The 19986-nt window shown below is 41.9% G+C and overlaps 1 protein-coding gene across 5 annotated transcripts in view; it reads left to right on the top strand.

Annotated features, from left to right (window-relative positions):
- The first annotated feature begins 7903 nt into the window (after positions 1 to 7903).
- Positions 7904 to 19986, top strand: part of STK4 (serine/threonine kinase 4) — a 91647-nt gene continuing 79564 nt past the window's right edge. Inside the window, exons 1-3 of one of the 5 annotated variants that reach the window (XM_049650709.1) lie at positions 7904 to 8008; positions 13395 to 13475; positions 19646 to 19774. In XM_049650709.1, the coding sequence (XP_049506666.1) occupies positions 7974 to 8008; positions 13395 to 13475; positions 19646 to 19774 (245 nt within the window). In that variant the 5' untranslated portion in view covers positions 7904 to 7973. The other 4 variants (XM_049650712.1, XM_049650711.1, XM_049650710.1 and 1 more) reach the window with 4 other exon arrangements.

Raw genomic sequence — 19986 nt, 5'->3', positions numbered from 1 at the left:
CCGGGTCCCTGGGGATGCTGAAGGTCTGTGGATGCTGAAGGTCTGCGGATGAAGAAGATGAAAAGGGGCCAGGGCCCTGCTCGCGAGGAGCTTACACTCCAGTGGCAACTGGCAGGCTGTTAACTCTTGAGCAGACGAAGATGATAATCTCATAATGTGATTAGTGCTAGAAGGAAAGCAAAACAGTGATGTAAAGCCAAGTGTCCACGTGGGGGCTGTTTTAGGTAAGGGAAGTGGGGAAAACGTCTCTGAGGGACTAATTGAGCTGAAGCCTGAGAAGATTTAGGGAGTGCTGTTCCAGGCAGAGAGTGCAAAGGCACCGAGGCTGGAGGGTGGCTGGTACCTAGTGCTGTGTAGATAATCATTTAGTAAATGAATGGACTGATAGGTTGATGAGGATCTTTCCCTAAACTTATTTATCTTCAGCCTCATCTGACTTCACTGTATGTCCCACTTCATACTCCAGTGTTTTTTATTGCTTGTTGCTACCTGCGGACATTAAGCTTTTTCTCTTGCTTCCTAACGTTTGCTTATGCGCCGCCCCCCGCCCAGTCTTTTCCAAACACTTCCTCTTGCCCAGTCCTGACTCCACCTATAATCGACTCAACCATCGTCTCTGAAAGCCTTTCTTGCCTCCTCTCCTCTTTTACCTTGTTTCTCCTCTGCTCCTATTGCAACCAGGGTTTACCCTTATTTAGCACTTAACACTCTGTGATTGTAAGTTCACAGTTTTTCTCAAAGACTGAGGTCGTTAAAGGTAGGAGCTAGGTCTTTATTTTTGTCTCCACAAGACCCAATGGGATCTGGCACCAAACCTGCAGTTATAAAGGCTTGTTGACAAACACCTGGTCTCTCAGGAATTTAGTTACAATTATTTATGTAAATTCAACCAGACTGTAAACTTTCTGAGGGCGGAGTGACTGTTGCCTATGAATCCCCTCAGTCCAGCACAGACCACACAAGAAGAACGAACGAACACTTAGTGTGGTGGGAAAACTCGAGGCGGCACACACACAGCTGCTCATCTACTCCACAGCTTCCATCTTTGCTTCTAGAAGTTTGAATTTCGCCTGAGATTCTCCTGGCCCAGGGGATGCATCAGATTTCTTTAAGGGAATCAATACTCTCTCTCCCTTTTACCAGTGATTGGTCAGGGGTGGACATGACCCTGATCTGGTCCGTGATATGGGATGTTTGCTGAGTGTTTAATGAGAAAGTTTTTCCTCCCACGTAAGAGGTACAGGACTTCAAAATAAACTTTTTTGCTCTCTTTCTGCTTTGGGCACTGTTGGGTTAAGGATATACACCTGGATATATACTGATTTTTGCAGTTGTGAGGCTATAAGCACAGGTATGAAAAGCCAACGTACTGAGTAGGGTGGGAGGGGAAAGAGGAAATTGACATTGTCGAGCCACTGAGTCAACCCTGGGACTACTGACTTCTGGACTCCTTAATAAACGACAAATGCGTGGTGCCTTAAGCCACTATTTAGGTGTTATTGTTTTTTTTTTTTTTCAGTTGCTTGGAGGTGGGTATATTCTAAATGGTACACCAGACAAGTATGCCTGTGGCAAATTATATTTTCCAAAAATGAGGAAAATAACACTTTCCAGTCCCACCCACTTCCAGAACTTTACCACTCCCCATCAAGAGATGGAGTCTATGTCGGCTCTTTTGAAACTGCTCAGGACTTTGGGGCCCCCTCAACAGTAGAAATATTATCTATCTACCTTCCAAAGCTATGCTGTTAAAAGGGACTACAGCTTCCTCCTGGCTCTCGCTCACAAATATCGTTCAGAACCCAGCCTTTAATCTATGAGGAGATACAAAAACAAAAACAGAGAAGGCCCCTCTACCCCCGGCACCAGCTTGTCAGCCATGTGGGTGAGGCATTTTGGATTGTAATCCATCCAAATGGTGACTGATCTTGACTCCATGGGAAAGAGATGAGCCTTCCCTGCTAACCCATGCTCAAATTGTAGATTTATGAGAGAGAACAAATACTGTTTTACGTCACTAGGTTTTGGGAGTGGTTTCTTTTTTCTTTTTTTAACGTTTTTTGTTTTTTATTTATTTCGAGAGAGGGAGAGCACGAACACAAGTGGGGGACAGGTAGAGAGAAGGGGAGAGAGAGAGAATCTCAACCAGGCTCACACTATCAGTGCACAGCCCAATGTGGGGCTCCGTCTCAGGAAACGTGAGATCACGACCGCAGTGGATGCTCAACCTACTGAGCCACTCAGGCGCCCCTGGGAGTGGTTTCTTACACAGTAATTGATAACTGGCAATCCCTTCCCACCATGTTGCCTATAAATGCAGGGCTGATAAAAGCAGCGTTGAAGAAATTTAGGGGACGGGGCGTCAGAGGGGAAGTCTTCTAGGACAAAGTGACTTTTTTTTTTTTTTTAAAGTAGGCTTCACGCCCAGTGCAGAGCCTGACACGTGGCTTGAACTCATGACCCTGAGATCAAGACCTGAGCTGAGATCAAGTCACACACTCAACCTACCGAGCCACCGAGGGGCCCCAGAGGTGACTCTAAAAACAACTTTACTAATTTCCCAGACACTCCTATATGTTTAGTCCCGCATAAAACTTAGAATCAACTTAACTACCACACACACACTCTTGGACGTTTAAATTGGATTGTATTAAGCCTACTGACTAATTTAAGGACTTGAATAGCTTTGTATTGGTGACTCCCTCTACCCAAAAGCAAGATACGACTTATATTTTGAAATCGACATGGAGTTTGTTTGTACTTGACGTTTATCTGTTTTTTTTCTCTCCACAGACCGGTTTGTTTCAGACCTGTGCCTCATAAAATCAACTCTAGTTTTACTCCCAAATTCTACACACCTGTGGGTCTGTCTGTGGGTCAAATTCCCATCATTTCCAATCTGAGCTATCCTCTGTCACTTGAATTCTGATTATGATATGTTACCTCCAAATTCCTGTTTGAATATTGCCAAATAGTGAAAAGAGGGGGCCATCAAAATTAAGATTTCAACTTTAAAAAAAATTTTTTTTTAACATTTATTTATTTATTTTTTTAAATTTATTTTTGGGACAGAGAGAGACAGAGCATGAACGGGGGAGGGGCAAAGAGAGAGGGAGACACAGAATCGGAAACAGGCTCCAGGCTCTGAGCCATCAGCCCAGAGCCTGACGCGGGGCTCGAACTCACGGACCGCGAGATCGTGACCTGGCTGAAGTCGGACGCTTAACCGACTGCGCCACCCAGGCGCCCCTAACATTTATTTATTTTTTTTTCAACGTTTTTTTTTATTTTTTATTTTTTTTTATTTATTTTTGGGACAGAGAGAGACAGAGCATGAACGGGGGAGGGGCAGAGAGAGAGAGGGAGACACAGAATCGGAAACAGGCTCCAGGCTCCGAGCCATCAGCCCAGAGCCTGACGCGGGGCTCGAACTCACGGACCGCGAGATCGTGACCTGGCTGAAGTCGGACGCTTAACCGACTGCGCCACCCAGGCGCCCCACATTTATTTATTTTTGAGACAGAGAGAGAGCATGAACAGGGGAGGGTCAGAGAAAGAGGGAGACACAGAATCTGAAACAGGCTCTAGGCTCTGAGCTGTCAGCACAGAGCCTGACGTGGGGCCCGAACCCACGGACCGCAAGATCATGACCTGAGCCGAAGTCGGACGCTTAACCGACTGAGCCACCCAGGCGCCCCAAGATTTCAACTTTTAGCTGTTAAGATTACTTTGGTGGAAACGCATGAGAAGCACTATCAAAACTGCTTCTATATAGATAGGCTAAAAAGAGAATTAGATGTGATACTGTTTTTTAATATTTAGTTACAGTATGTAACAACGGGCTGTGAAAATAAAGTACTATTCTGAGGTTTTACTTCTTAAAAAACATTTTGACTCCTCTCTAACACATGTGTTTCTCAGGTATTAAATAGATCATAGTAGATTTTAGCATTATCAGCCTGAAAAAAACTTTCATTCTCAGTGTTTCTGGAGGCTCAAATATTATTAAAACAATTTTAATGAGAAAAAATAAAAATAAAAAACTTTACTGAGAAATAATTCACTAGCATATAACTCACCCATTTAAAGTTGAGTGCAGTTCAGTGGCTTTTATTGTATTCAGAGTTGTGCAATCATCACCACAATAAATTTTAGAATATTATTACCCCCAAATGAAAGAAACCCCATTTCCTTTAGTCATCATGTCCAATTCATCTACCCCTTCACCCCCAAGTCTAAGGCAACCACTAATCTACTTTCTGATAGATTTGCCTGTTTTGGACTTTTCATGTAAATGGAACCATATGAATCCTTTGTGATTGGCTTCTTTTGCATACCACAATGTTTTCAAGGTTCATCTATGGTGTAGTGTGCCTCAGAACTTCATTCCTTTTTATGGCTGAATAATATTTCACTGTATGCATTTTGGGTGTCCATTTTGTTTATACATTCATCAGCTGATGGACATTTGGGTTCTATTTTTTGGCTGGAAGTAACTTTTTGACATTAAGATTTCATCTCTCTGAGTTAACCATCTCATCAAACCCATATTTAATACGTATTCAGCTTTAATGGGGGAAGGAATAGATGTTAAAGCCATGGTCTCCCTAATGAGATAATAATATGCACAGACATTATTATTGGACATAGTTTTTTTATTGTTGTTTAAACACTTCTTTTCAGGGTTAATTGATAGTTTCTTTAAATAATATCTTTGCCTTCCTTGGTTGAGAGACACTGGCGAGTAAAGATGTGTTATAATCAGGAAAATGTTACATTTCATTTAACACAGCCAGGCACAGCCAATACTTTTATATGCTGATTTCAAATCATAAACCAATTAGTCTTGGGGAAAGAAGTACAGACAGCATCGTAATTTGTCAGTTTACAGTTCTGAATGCTTTTCAACTCAGGTGTATCAACATGATCTAACCTGAAAACACACTCTGAGTAAGATGGGTTACAGAAGGGATTTGAAATAAGAATTTAAGGGGCGCCTGGGTGGCTCAGTCAGTTAAGTATCTGACTCTTGATTTTGGCTTGGATCATGATCTCTCAGTTTGTGGGATCGAGCCCCACATTGGGCTCCGTGCTGACAGTTCAGAGCCTGCTTGGAATTCTCTCTCTCCCTCTTCCTCTCTGCCCCTCCCTCCTGACTCTCTCAAAATAAATAAATAAATATTTAAAAAAAAGAATTTATTTTTTAAATATAATTTATTGTCAAATTGGCTTACATACAACACCCAGTGCTCATCCCAACGAGTGCCCTCCTCAATGCCCATCACCCATTTTCCCCTCCCCGCCACCCCCCATCAACCCTGTTTGTTCTCTGTATTTAAGAGTCTCTTACGGTTCACCTCCCTGCCCCTCTGTTTGTAACTATTTTTTCCCCCTTCCCTTCCCTCATGGTCTTAACACTGTTAAGTTTCTCAGGATCCACATATGAGTGAAAACACATGATATCTGGCTTTCTCTGACTGACTTATTTCCCTTAGCATAATACACTCCAGTTCCATCCACATTGATGCAAATGGCATGATTTCATTCTTTCTCATTGCCAAGTAGTATTCCATTGTATATATTAACCACATCTTCTTTATCCATTCATCAGTTTATGGACATTTAGGCTCTTTCCATAATTTGGCTATTGTTGAAAGTGCTGCTATAAACGTTGGGGTAAATGTCACCCTATGCATCAGCACTCCTGTATCCCTTGGGTAAATTCCTAGTAGTGCTATTGCTGGGCCATAGGGTAGGTCTATTTCTAATTTTTTGAGGAAACTCCACACCGTTTTCCAGAGCGACTGCACCAGTTTGCATTCCCACCAACAGCGCAAGAGGGTTCCTTTTTCTCCATATCCTCATCAGCATCTATAGTTTCCTGAGTTGTTCATTGTAGCCACTCTGACCGGTGTGAGGTGGTACCTCAGTGTGGCTTTGATTTGTATATAAAAAAAAAGAATTGAGGGAATTGTTTTGATGACAGAGGAGCCAAGATGCCAACAGAGAATAGTGAGGGAGCCCAAAGGACAGCAGTAGCAGGAAGGAACTACTCTGCCTAGGAGTTGGATATAAGAAGGAAATGGTGATATTTACAGAGTTCAGAAGCCGCAGCAGAATGGAAGCTGGAGCTATGTCAGGCCACTCTAGGAGGAGCTGAAGAGAAGGTTACTGTTGGATACTTAATCAGAAGCAAAGAAGGCAGAGAAAGAGTCTGGCTTCTCTCTCAGTTCTGCCCTCCACTGAAACCAGCCAGAAGTCAGCTGACATGGGAACCTGGGAAGTGAGCTTGCAGGGTTGGTCTCCTCAAGATTTCTTAGGTTTGACATCAAAAGTATGACTCACAAATGAAAAAAAAATTGATTAATTGGACTTAATAAAAATTAAAATTTCTGTTCTTCAAATGAGACTGTTAAGAAAATGAAAATACAAACCTCAGAAAATATTTGCAAATCACGTACATGATAAAGGACATACATCCAGAATATTAAAAACTCAAAAAAAAATCAATAATAAGAAAAACAATCTAGTTTTAAGAAGGACAAAAGGCTTGAACAGATACTTCAGTAAATATACAGATGACAAGCACTTGAAAAGATGCTCAACATCATTAGTCCTTACAGAAGTGCAAATTAAAAATGATGAGACACTATTACACGCCTATCTGATTGGCCAAAATTGCAAAGACTGATCATACCGAGTGTACATGATATAGAACAATTGAAACTCATATACATGGTTGGTAGAAATGAAAAATAGTGTAATCACCTTGAAAAAGTTTCTTAGCACATTAAACATGTATCTTCTATGGCACAGCAATTTCTCACCTGTATATTTACCCAAGAGAAATGAAATGTATGTATGCCTATCTCTATGTCCATACAAACACTTGTATACAAATGATCATAACTTTTATTTATAATAACCAAAAGCTGGAAACTGTTTAAACCATTGGGCTTTGGGGTGGTCTGTTACATAGTGATAGCTAATGGTACAGCTAACTAACTTCTAGTAATTTTTTGTATCTGTACATGGCCCATTTTCAATCTGATTCTGGCCACAGCTCCTACCTCATCTCCTACTTTTCCTTATTCATTCTGCTCCAAACATGCCAACTTCTAACACAAATCTTTGTCCTTACTGTTCCCTCTGCCTTAAATACTCTTTTAAAAAATATTAGTGTGACTAGGGGCAGTTGGCTGGCCTTAGTAGGTGAAGCATCTGATTCTTGATCTCTGGGTTGTGAGTTGAAGCCCCAGACTGAGTGCGTAAAATCTTAAACACATTAGTATGACTTCCACTCTCATTTTAGTCAGTTTGTTTTTGTTTGTTTGTTTGTTTTTACGTTTATTGCCTTTCTCACTTGAATGTTAAGATCCATGAGGGCAGAAATTTTATTTTGCTCACTGTGCGGCACCTAGTACTGTGCTTGGCCCAGAGCAGATGCTAGATATATATTGAATGAATGCCCGTTCGTTCCAGCCTTCTCAGAGTTTTCCTGATCCTACTGGCGTTGGTTAGGTTCTCATATCACAGTTGTCTATCATCACTTATCACTATGTTAACTACCAGTCTAGTAACTATCTTTTCTACGACGTAAATTGCAGAAAAAGGTAGGACCCCTCTAGATCTTGACTATTACGTACCTAGAGCCTAGCGCAGCGCCACACACACGGAGCTCGGTAAGCACAGAATTAACTCAGAGTAACTCTGCACCGAGGCAGGATGGCCCACAGATTCCGGCCTAGCGCAGGGAGCTCCGGGTTCCTTGGCCGCGCCCCGAGCGCCACGTGACTCAAGTCCACACCACGTGGCTCAAGCCCGGTCCTTGCCGCCCCGCCCCGCTCCCGCGGCGCGCGCCGCTTCCGGTGGGGGCGGAAAGCGGAAGTGTGGGAGGGTCTGCGGGGCGGACTCGGGGAGGTCCCGGGGGAGGATGGAGCAGTGAGCGGGTCTGGGCGGCTGCCGGCAGCGCCATGGAGACGGTGCAGCTGAGGAACCCGCCGCGCCGGTAAGGGGCCGCTGGCTAAGAGGCAGGGGGTGGGGAGAGGGAAAGGCGGGAACTGGCAGAGGGGAGGCACCAGGTGCGCCCCCGTAGGGGTGGACCCGCGGGGCGAGGCTATCCGGCTGATGGGCACCTGCTGAGTTGGGGGGGTGGGGGAAATCTCTCCCGGGAGGGGGTCCGGCAGAGGGGAGCGCGCGCCCAGGGGAATAAACGTGGGCCTGGTTGGGGAGAGCGCTTGCTGTGGAGGGACATCCCGGCGGAAGGGGGGCGCTGCTGAAGGGAGCAGCTACTGAGGGACGTGGGGACAAGTTAGGGAGAGCACCTGCTCAAGGCGGGGGTTCTTGCGGGGAGGCTGTCCTAGGAGGGATTCATCGAGGTAGCGGGGAGGTGGGGGGTGGGGGATGCTGAAGCAGGATGGGAACCTAGAGAGGTCCAAGGTATGGATCAGGAACAAGCAGAGGAAGGCTGGATGCACTTTCTAAGGGAAGGGGTCCCACCTGAGGGGTGCAGTGGGGAGGATCTGTTGAGGGGAAAAGCTTTGCGCCTAAGGCGGAAGGCGTGCCGAGAAAGGTTGAAGGTCCAGCAAGGGAAGGCTTTGTGGAGGGTAGCATTTAGGAAGATTTGCTGGATAGTGTCCCCACTCTAGGATGATGATGGCATCTTTCATTCCTGATGCCCAGTGCCTTCCTAGCTTTCCTCATGTTCTCCTCAGCTTTTCAAATCTGCCACTGGGAAGGAAATAAGGAAATAAGAGGAGGTTTTCAAGATGGGCAAATTGAGACCCAGAAGAGTTGCGACACAGCTCTGTGTATTTCCTTCTTTGCTCCAGGTCTGGGTCGTGACCTGACCAGACTGGGCCCTTTTCAGGCCTCTATTGTTTTGTATCAGCTCCAGATCCTACTACTACCTGGAATTGTTTTAAGTCAAGATTGGGGAGGTAGCAGATCCTAGAAAGTCTGAACTCTTGGGCTGGTTATAGTTGTATCATTGATTTGCTCTGTGGACACCAGGATCTTATGTCAGTCTGCCACATCTGGAGAAAAGTAGAGTGCAGAGATCAAGGGAGTCATGCTTCTCTGGGGTGCAGTGTAGTTAGCTTCTATTTCACAGAGACCTCTAACTTCCTGCAGCAGAGCGAACACTAAAGTAGGAAGTGTTCTGCGTGTGGGAGTGTGGGGCAAAGGAGAGGTGAAGGGAAGGGATTGGCAGCCTGGGCTGCACACTTGGTGTTTGTTTGAAGTACGCAAACACTGCGGAAGGCAAATAGCTGGTTGGGGTGGACTCATAATCACCCCACTCTAGTGTGCTGAGACGGAAATAATAATGATTCTTACCCAAACGGCACTTACTGGGAGCCAGACACCTTCCCAGTGCTTTCCATGTCTCCTGATGAGCCTCTTGAAATTGACCTATGAAAATGGTAATTTCACGTGATTCAACTTCTTATGACTCTTTTGATTGTCACAACAACCCTATGAGGTGGTTATCTCCATATTTCTGTTTCACAGGTGATTAAACTGAGGCACAAAGAGTTTAAGTGATTTGTGGGAGGTTCCACAGTTAGTAAGGGGCAGACCTGGGATTTTAAACCAGGCGATCGGGTCCAAAGTCCATGCTCTTAACTGCCTCAGTCTGATGCTTCTGTGGAAGGATCCCGGTTCCACAGGGCCTGTGTATGTTAGCAAGTATTTGCTGAAGCACCATAGTGATCCAGTTATAAATGTACACGGGTTATATTTCTTTCCGAAATCTATTCATTGTTCTTCCGAGGTCTTGGTTTAATTGAAAAGAGGATTAGGAATCTGAGTTTTGTTTCTACCTTTGCCTTGTGTTATATTAGCTTGGGCAAAAGAGTCAACCTTTGTGCATTTTGGCACACTCATTCCCGCACCTTTTGGATTTTCAGAAATTTATGAAATGTGCAAGAGGAGAGCACTGCAGGGCTGAATTCTTTTTTTTTTTTTTTTTTTTTTTTTTTTTTTTTTTTTTTTTTTTTTTTACCATTTATTTATTTTTGAGAGACAGAGACAGAGTGCAAGCAGGGGAGGGGCAGAGTGAGAGGGAGACACAGAATCGGAATCAGGCTCCGGGCTCCGAGCTGTCAGCACAGAGCCCGACGCAGGCCTCAAACCCACAGACTGTGGGACTGTGACCTGAGCCCGGATGCTCAACCAACTGAGCAACCCAGGCGCCCCTGCAGGGCTGAATTCTTGAATGAATTGCTCATCTTAGGTGAACCTCATCAGCAGATGAACTTTATTACTTGCATTTGTTAGGACTGCCATGTCCGTTTCACACACTGGGTGATTGAAATGGCAGAAATTTATTTTCTTAGAGTTCTGGAGGCTAGAAGTCTGAGATCAGGTTGATAACCTGAGAAGGCTGTTTCCTTGAGGCCTGTCTCCCTGGCTTGCAGATGGCTGTCTCCTTCCTGTGCCTTCACATGGTCTTTCCTCTGTTCCTATCTGTGTCCTTACCTCCTATAAGGACACCAGTCTTATTGAGTTAGGGCCCACCTATGTGACCTCATTTTACCTTTATTACCTCTTTAAAGGCCCTGTCTCCAAATAAAGTCACATTCTGAGGTCTTGGCATTTAGGACTTCAACATATGAATTTGGGGAGGGAGAACATACTGATTTTTATGATCATTAAAAAAGTCATCAATTTATCTTACACATTTGTTGTAACCATTATCAAATTCTGAATGGAAAGAGGGGTAAGTATACATTAATAAAATGAACCTTACAAGAGTTCTAAGATGGGAGAAAGAGGCTTCAGAATTAGCCAGACTTGTGAGTAACTACTTCTTAAACACCCTTGTTTGTGTTTGGAAAGGTACAGGTGTCTTGTCAGAGATTCGGTTGGTATGTGTTCCCAACAAGGGATTGCAGTCTCAATGCAGGAAATCCTCTCTGCGTTCATTTGCGTGTGACTGAGTGATGAGAGATTAAAGTTGATGGCTTATGTAGGAGTTTATGATTTTTAAAAAAGTGAATTGGTGTCAGATAATAATAGCGTGGTGGAGGATGCAGAGAGCATTTCTGGGATGCTTGGCTGTCCATGTGGCCATCTGACTTAGGAGAGGAGCATCTGCCCGTGTTTGGTCCATGGAGGCTGTGTTGGCCAGGCCTGTTCTTTTATGAGCAAGCAATGAAACTACCTATGACTTGGGGAAGTCCCAGCTGAGAGCTGAATCATCAGTCGGGGCTGTTTTGTGCTTCTTCCATGAAAATTTATGGTATAAATGTCATTAAGAGTCACTTACCAAAAGATTTTCCATAGTAATCTTAATCGTTGATAACCTGCTAACCCTTTTCAGGGTGGAATTCTGTTCTTTTGAAAACTCGCAAGGATTCCTGGTAAAAGCTTAGGATTCCCATCATGATGTTCATTGATCAATTTAGGAAATATTTATCGACCACTTCTGGGTTGTGAGGCACCAGAGAAATAAAGACGTTTAAGCCCAGATCAAAAACAAACAAAAACCCCACTTCGATTGTTTCAGAGAACTGCCTGAGCAGGTATATAAAGTTCTTCTGTCCGAGGATTATCAGGCGCTTGCAGCTGTTTCTGTCACGGCAGTGGCAGTTTCCTTTGTTATGTTGTGGTCTCAGAGTAGTTGAAATCGTGAGTTTTGTTTTTTTGCAGACCACAAAGTCAACACTTCAGAGGAACACATTTGATCTTCCTTTATATAAGCTGTTTAATTATACTTGAGGAATGAGGTATTGTCCATTGTTTATACAGTTATAAATTCAGTGCTTCCCCGCCCCCTGCCTCCCGCCTCCCTTGGTTTATGCGATGTTCTTTCTAACTTCTGAGTTCATAGACATGTTGCTTCTGAACTTTAAGAGGAGTTTCACTTCAGCCCTTTTTGTTTTGAAGCTAGTTTTTATGATGTCATTGGAATTTAATATTTAGGACCTTTTGATTTTCAAAGGTCGCAGTGGGCATTTTGTTAATTTTCAAGTTGTGGCAATTACTGACGTGGAGCATTTCTCCATTTCTCTAGTACATAGTCTTGACATTTACAGAATTATAAAAGATTGTCCTTTAGAGATCAGTGGTTATGGATGGATATACTTGATGTGTTCAGGGATTTCTTTTTTGTCTTTTCTTTTGGTTTTGCTATTTTTTCCAGGAAGGTGTGTGTGTGTGTGTGCGCGTGCATGTGTAATTCAAGTCTTTTCATGTAAAAATTGGTATTGTCCAGCTAGTTTGAACCTTCTCTCTACAAAGAAATCTCTAGTGTTACTACTTCCATATTTCACCATTTCCTGAGCTGTCTTTTCTTTGTTGTCTTTTGTAGTTTCAGGAAGCCATTGTGTAGAAGATGCACACGTATACACACACAGATACTCCTTGGCAAGCTTCTTCCTTAAGCCCATTAATAATTTTCAGAGGTCTCAGAGTTTTAAAAAAATACTGTTAATTTTTAACCTCCTGTGTTTGTTATTTATACTATGTCTGGCATAGTCTGAAAAATTATCTGGAAGTTACAAGCACCCATATGTCTTTGATTTTTGGGACTCATCAGAGGTACACTGCTGCTCGTGGAAGAGTCCCTGTGAGACTATTTGAAATTCCTAGCTGCGTAGTTATTTTTCACTTTTGATCATGTCTAAGTGTATACCTTCCCCTTTCTGTTTCTGTGATACCTGTAGAATCTCTATGTTTTGACCAAATTGCCAAAATCTTGCTAATGAAGGGTGAGAGACTCTGTCTTCCTTGGCCTCCAGGCTGAGACCATATTTCAATTCATAGTTAACCTTACATTAAACATCTTTTTTGAAGAGATAGTTATGCCATTTTAATTCATGGCATCTCAAGATTTAAATGGATTTAAAGGTTCCCTCTAACGCTTGAACCCACTCTGTAGCATTTTAGCCACATGATGATTCATTTTCTGTTTAAATTCTCCAATGATGGGGAACTAGGGACTTTTTAAGGCTGTCTAAACCATTTCAGAACAACTTTTACTGTTAGAAAGTTTCTTATACCTGTTGAACTGAAATCTGACTCTTGGTAGCTGTCTACCCTCTGGTCCTGATTATGCTCATCAGAGGGAGCCAGAACACGTGCAGCACTGCCATAGAGCCGCCCTTCAGCGTCCCTTAAAAGTCTTTTAGCTGGGGGTGTCTGGCTGGCTCAGTCAAAAGAGCATGCGACTCTTGATCTCAGGGTCGTGAGTTCAAACCCCACGCTGGGTGTAGCGATTACTTAAATAAATAAAAAACTTAAAAAAAGTCTCTTAGCTTGTCTTTCATGTTCACTAGTGAAGACTTTGTAGAGAAATCCCTAAGATGCTAATTTTAATATAAATAATGTATTTTGTGGTCTAGTTGCTGGTAAATAAAATGTATTTTATGTTTTTATTTCTTCATTCACAGGCAGCTGAAAAAGTTGGATGAAGATAGTTTAACTAAACAGCCAGAAGAAGTATTTGATGTCTTAGAGAAACTTGGAGAAGGGTAAGTGTACAGAACAAACAGGTGGACCAGTAGGTCCCAGTCTTTTTCTTCCCCTAACACTGGAAGTAGCTGCACCTTTCCCATGTCAATAGTTCATACACCTGAGGAGGAGGGACAGAAATGTTGTGTATGGCACTGCTCTGGGTCAGGAGGAAGGTCAGCTTACAGCTTGAAATACCCTTTTCCTCTCTCTCCTAGTCACCATTGTAGACAGATCCATTGATTTCTGGTCTCTTTCACACCAACGGCATCCATTACTTTCTCTCTTATAGAATCCATGGGTTACGTGATTTTATCTATGTAACAGCACTAACTAGCTTATACTTCAAGAATTTTTGTTGATCGTACATTTTTATTTGCTGTTCATAGTTTCTGATCAACATGCAATAACTTGTTTCAATAAAAAAATGGAATTCAGCATTTTGGTTAGTGTAGCTTTGTGAAATATAGTAAATCAGGGACTGTGACTACCTTTATAACTTCCAATAGATTGAAAATCCCAGGTTGGGAACGAGTTCTTAAAACCCAGATATGTGAATGGGTTTATAAAATACTGCTGAAATGGTAATTAGTAGTGGATAGTGGCTGTCATTGACTTTCATGATGCAATAAAGGTTACAGCATAATTTTTTATACCTTTACATATCCTTTTCATTGTACCCTTAATCTATTTATTTCATTTTCTGTAATGACCAGATATTAAAATGTGAGAGACATTTTTTATTATGTTGTTAGTTTTTGAATAGGTAATCAATTCATAGGATTCAGAATTCAAAAGCAAAGGAGTGTATACAATGAGGAAAATCCACATTCTACTTCTGTCTCTCAGCTACCCAGTAGCAATCAGTATAGTGGTTTTTTTGTGTATCCTCCAGTGACAGTTTCTGCAGAAATAAGCAGGTGTCTGTGTGTGTGTGTGTGTGTGTGTGTGTGTGTGTGTGTGTGTGTTTAGTCTCTTGAGAGTGCTTTTAGTTCAATAGAAGACTTGAAACATTAGCTTTTAAAAATGTCTGTTTAAGTACTGTGTGCTTCTTGAAATCAAGTCTTCCATATTTTATTTTGGAGTTTAGTGGTATTTATGTCTAATATAGGTCAGCAATAATGTTAACCCTGATCGTGGATTACATGGCATAGGTTTTCATGGATTGCCTCCTTGTAAAAAACATTAGTCATCTCTTTGTAAGTTGGAGAAATACTCTTTGGAATCAAACAAGACATCAAGCAGAGAAGGGAAGTAAAAGGGGACACCAGCTGTGCTGTGAAAAGACAAGTACAAGATGAATCTGAAGACTGCAAGTTGACTTGGCATCCTTAAAGGTATGGAAAAATGACAGTCCCTCTACATCTCTTGCCTGCCCTTTTCAGCTTTAGCTTGGTATCCTTGCTCTTTTCCTCAAGGAAATGAGTCCAAAGCCCTTAATCTAACAGTGCTGACAGGTTATGCTTTGAATAAGATAAACATGGTAGGCATCACTGAATATGTAAGTAACTTGTTTCTTTCAGTTTTAATAGAAATGTGTTACAGTCGTAAAGGTGTGGACTCTGAAATTAGAGCTGCGTTAAAACTCTTGCTCTACTGTTTTTTAGTCACAATAAACGAGGGAGCTTGAGCAAATTATTTAATATTTTGAAGCTTCGTAAACTTCAGCTATAAAGTGCAGACATTAGTATCTCCCTCATTTGGGTTAAGTCAAGTATTATATGAGGTAATGGGGGTAAAGTACTGAGCAGGTGCTTGTCACAGAGTAAGTCCTCAATAAGTGGCAACCATGAGTATTTTATTTTTATGTCTATCAACTGAAGCATTTTTCAGACCTTACCATGTCAAGTTAAAGTTAATCTTAACTCTTCCAGTATATTTAGGTGTTCTTGAAGGGAGCTCTAAACTCCTTTGGGTTGATTGGGTTTGGGGAACGCCAAAAGAAAACTACAGACAGAGAATAGATCAGGAACGTAGCGTAAGGGAAAACTAAGCTAATTACGATTGTTTTTAATTGTCTTTTAGACCTATGCATGTCTTCATTGAGGAACTTGGAAATTTCCCTATAGAGATATAACCAGCAAGAAAATTGGCATAAAGCTTCAGATCTTTCTCCCCGTGCTATCACCGTATTGTTCTTTTAAGTGATACCACAGATGCTTGGATTTCTGTCATCATAGCTGAATGAACCTGAACAAGTTTCATTTAACTAACAGAATCCTAAAGGAAGACCTTAGCTGCCCTTTTCTGTCTAAACACAAACTGCCACGCCATCCTTACATTGTTCTGGAAAACAAATAGATTGTGAACACTCACTGACTTGTGTCTTGTGAAATGAGCTCTGGCTGACGGACTGTATTGGATTCTGGAGGCCGTGGTCCTTCTGTGTATGGAAGAAACGCTGTGGATCTGTGGCAGAGTGGAGCCAAAGCTCCAGACCAGAATGAGTGGACCATGCTTGGAAAGTGTTTTGAGTGCCAGCCTAGCACCTTTTGTCCTTCTGTTATACTTAAAAGTTTTACACCTTGACTCATTGAAGTTTTTATCAGCGGGTAGTAACAAAAACATCTTGCCCATGGTTTCATAGCTAGTGAGTGGTATTGTTAAGACTTGTATCAAGTTACTTTGGCTTCAGACACTGTATTATTTGTTTTTTTCCAAATTGATCCTTGCCTTGTATGGCTTGTATGAAACCCCTACTTCCCCACCATTTTTGTTCTCTGCCAGTTAAAATTCACTGTAGTTTTTTGGTAGGGAATCTGGTCTTATGGAACTGGCCTAAAAGTGCGAACAATTGCTGAAGCCTTCTAAATTCTCTTCAGGTTACTGGAAATGAAGTACGTGGAAATCACGAATCTTAATTGTTATATGAACTCTCGGAGTATTCCTTGCTCTCAAGGGAGCATAGGGAGGCATAGAGAGTGTTCTGGTCAAGATTGCTGAGTGAGCACATGCAGAGATCTCTCTTTCCATTTCAAACAGATAAAACTAATGAATGAAAATTAAAGGTTTAGATAAAAGGACACATGGCCAGCTACGGACCAGGGATGGAAAAGATGTGTAATAATAAGGGGGTGGGGAAAGCTTGCCTTGTCCTTGTCAGGAGATTGCAGGTGGGCTTCCTACATGAAGCTGTGGGATGGATGAGGCTCCCCATCTATGAGCTAAAGTTGAAATAAATTTGCCCAAACACCACTAGAAAGTATCATTTGCCTGTGGCCTGGGGAAAAAGTGGAGGTACCTGTTTGACAATAGGAACTGGGCACAGATGCTTTCAGGTATGGGATCTTAGAGAGGCAACAACTCCCATCTCCTAACGGGGGACCAAGTTTAAGTTGTACAGCCTAGATGATGGGGCTGAAAGAACCATGAAACCACCATGGCATCATGAGCTGGTCATGGCAGTTAGCATTGTGTAGAGGAAAATTATTCAAGATAAAAGGAAACTCCTGCATGGAAATCTGCTGCCATGAAATAATGATCAGAACTAACAAGTGGGAGAATTCACACCCAAGGAAATAGAAATAGTGGAGCAATCTCAAAAGGGATTTAACATGTTTTCGATTTTCAACGTTTTTTTCTTTTTTTTTTTTTTTTTTAATTTATTTTTGGGACAGAGAGAGACAGAGCATGAACGGGGGAGGGGAAGAGAGAGAGGGAGACACAGAATCTGAAGCAGGCTCCAGGCTCCGAGCCGTCAGCCCAGAGCCTGACGCGGGGCTCGAACTCACGGACCGCGAGATCGTGACCTGGCTGAAGTCGGACGCTTAACCGACTGCGCCACCCAGGCGCCCCCATGTTTTCGATTTTCAAAAAGAGAAGACACAGAATAACGTCCTTGAAAGAAGAGCACCTGGTTATGAACATGAACAGTTAGCTCCATGAAAAATTAAAGTTGGGAATCTTGACAATGAAAACTATAATGATTGAAGTTCAGGAGGCCCAATAATTTGGATAAGCAGTAAACTAGACAAGCTGAATGAATTTGTGAATGGAAAGGTAGAAATGAGACTGATCACAAAATGCAGGACAGAGAAACATGGTGTTAGAAATCAAGAGGGCAACGTGGATTGAGGAGGTGCAGTATGGGTCCAGTAGGAATTCTAGGAGATAGTGGAAAAGATAGGAAATAGATAAGGCTGAGAATTTCCAGACTTGAAGAAAAACATGTGCCTTCAGATCAAAGAAACTTATGAAGTATCAAATAAATCAACTCCTAGTTATAGTAAAATTGTAGAATGTTAAGGATAAAGAGGAAATCTGGATACTACAGAGAGATTACCTATGAAAAATGATAATCCAATGGTAGCCAACTTCTTGGCAGCAATAGAAGCTGGAAAACTGCAGAAAAGGTGCTGAGGGAAAGCTATTGTCTACGAACTCTGTATCCAGCACAACCGATTCCAAAGAGGAGGTGAAATACAGACATTTTCATACATATGGGACCTAGTGTATCAAGAATAACTTTGGATGAAAGTAATAGAGTACCCAACTAGCAATGGCTAACCAATAAGGGCATTTAATAACTAAGTAATAATAAATCTGGGGTGAAAGATTCCAGAATGGTTAATTGGCTTGATAATGGGTTAGCTATTTGTGTAGTTCTCTATTTCAAGATGGCTACATTACTTTCCAGCATCATGCCTTATGTAATAGTAATCAAAGTAGGAAAGGAAGTGGCGAGTAAAAATGGGCCTTCTTGTGTGCTACCGTCTGATTTATCAGGGAAGAAAGTCTCTCCCAGAATCCCTTCCACAGAATTCCCCTCAAATTTCATTGGCCAGAGCTAGGTCATGTGCTTATTACCACTTCAGTCACCAGCAGAAGGAATAGGAATGCTGAGTGCTTGGACCACCATGTTTTATCCCCTGGGACCAAGCCTTCACCACCCTAATGAATCAAAAGTTTAACTGTGAGGAAAAAGAAGCAGCAGTCAGGACTCCACACAGGGTCAATGGTTGCCTTTCTCTGACAAAAAAAAAAAAAAAAAAATTGTAACATTTAAGGATTATTATACTAGTTTGACAATATAAGGGATTCTGATGGAATGGAAATTTTTTGTGTGTTCTGCATAGACTTTTTTTTTTTTTTTAAGTTTTATTTACTTTCACATTGCAATGGTTCCCAAGTGTCTTTTGGCAGCTAGAGCATTCAGCTACTTTGCTATATCAGGTGGTCCTGTGATGTTGATGTTTTTTCACCAAGACAGTGTGAAGAAACAGGTGGGTTTGGGAAATAGGAAGGATGTCTTACTCATTGTGTTTTCAGTGACAGCCGTCGAGGTTTCCAGTAAAAATGTAATCCATGCAAGGTGATGATGGTATGTCATTTGACCACCACAATTGTCTTGTAGTTTGTATTGTCATTTTACAGGTGAGGAAATTGAGGCACGAGAAGGTTAATGTGTATGTAAATGATGGTTAATATGTAGTGGGGGATAGGGCTCAAATCCTAGGTCTTTCGATTCTAAATCCCATGCTCTTTTCACCCCCAAATTGAATCGACATACACACTTTTTACTTATTTCGATAATAATCTTGTAAGGGGACATGAGTAAATGGCTTTATATGTGCTCCGTTCATCTGATACTAGCATTTGAAGGGCCTGAGATTTTTAATTAGTTTCTGTAATGTTTTAAGTATTATTGTGAGTGAGAGGAGCAAGGACGGAAAGACCTCATGGGACTGGAGTGAACACAAGAGCACAGAGGCCTCCGTTTCTGTGTTTGAGCCCTGGGAGCTCTGTGTTCACACAAACCTAGATTCACTTCCTGGCCTGACCACTTAGTTTTTTTACCTTTGTGACGACCAAGTCTTATAACCTCTGGGCCTTTACACATTTTTCCTGTAAAATAGGGATAATGACCCCTTCTTTGTTTTTTGTTTTTTGTTTGTGTGTGTGTGTGTGTGTGTGTGTGTGTGTGTGTGGATGAACTGGGATGATGCACAGCTTCTGACAGACATCAGGCATGGTAGCTACTATAACAGTGATTATTTTATATGAATACGGTCAGTTATTTAAATGTGAAGTTAACAGGTTGTGTTTCCTCCCTGAAGTACTTTAGCTGTTTCAGTTTTGCAGTTGTAGTCATTGGGGGTATAATTTAGAACCATGAGTTGCTTGTGTTTTACCACTTTGTATCTCTGGTCTTGCTGTGCCTTTACAAATGTTCTCTTTACCCCAATTATAGGTCCTATGGCAGCGTGTACAAGGCTATTCACAAAGAGACTGGTCAGATTGTTGCGATTAAGCAAGTTCCTGTGGAATCAGACCTGCAGGAGATAATCAAAGAAATCTCTATAATGCAACAATGCGACAGGTAAAGCCATGTGGTCTTACTCTGGAGAGGACATGGTTTTGGATTATTTACAGTTTAACACCTACAGATGCATTTCCTTAGATATTTTGCAGAAGAGAGAGTTTAGTGGAATCACTATGCATGTTCTTTTCAGACAAAAAAAATCTGATGAAAAAAATGTGTGTTTTAGTAGCTAAACTTTTATGGTTTCTATTCTGGATAGATTTTTTTTT

This window comes from Panthera uncia, assembly GCF_023721935.1.
Source record: "Panthera uncia isolate 11264 chromosome A3 unlocalized genomic scaffold, Puncia_PCG_1.0 HiC_scaffold_11, whole genome shotgun sequence".
Taxonomy (NCBI): Eukaryota; Metazoa; Chordata; class Mammalia; order Carnivora; family Felidae; genus Panthera; species Panthera uncia.
Note: the sequence above shows the minus strand (reverse complement) of the source record. Positions and strands in the feature narration are given on the sequence as shown.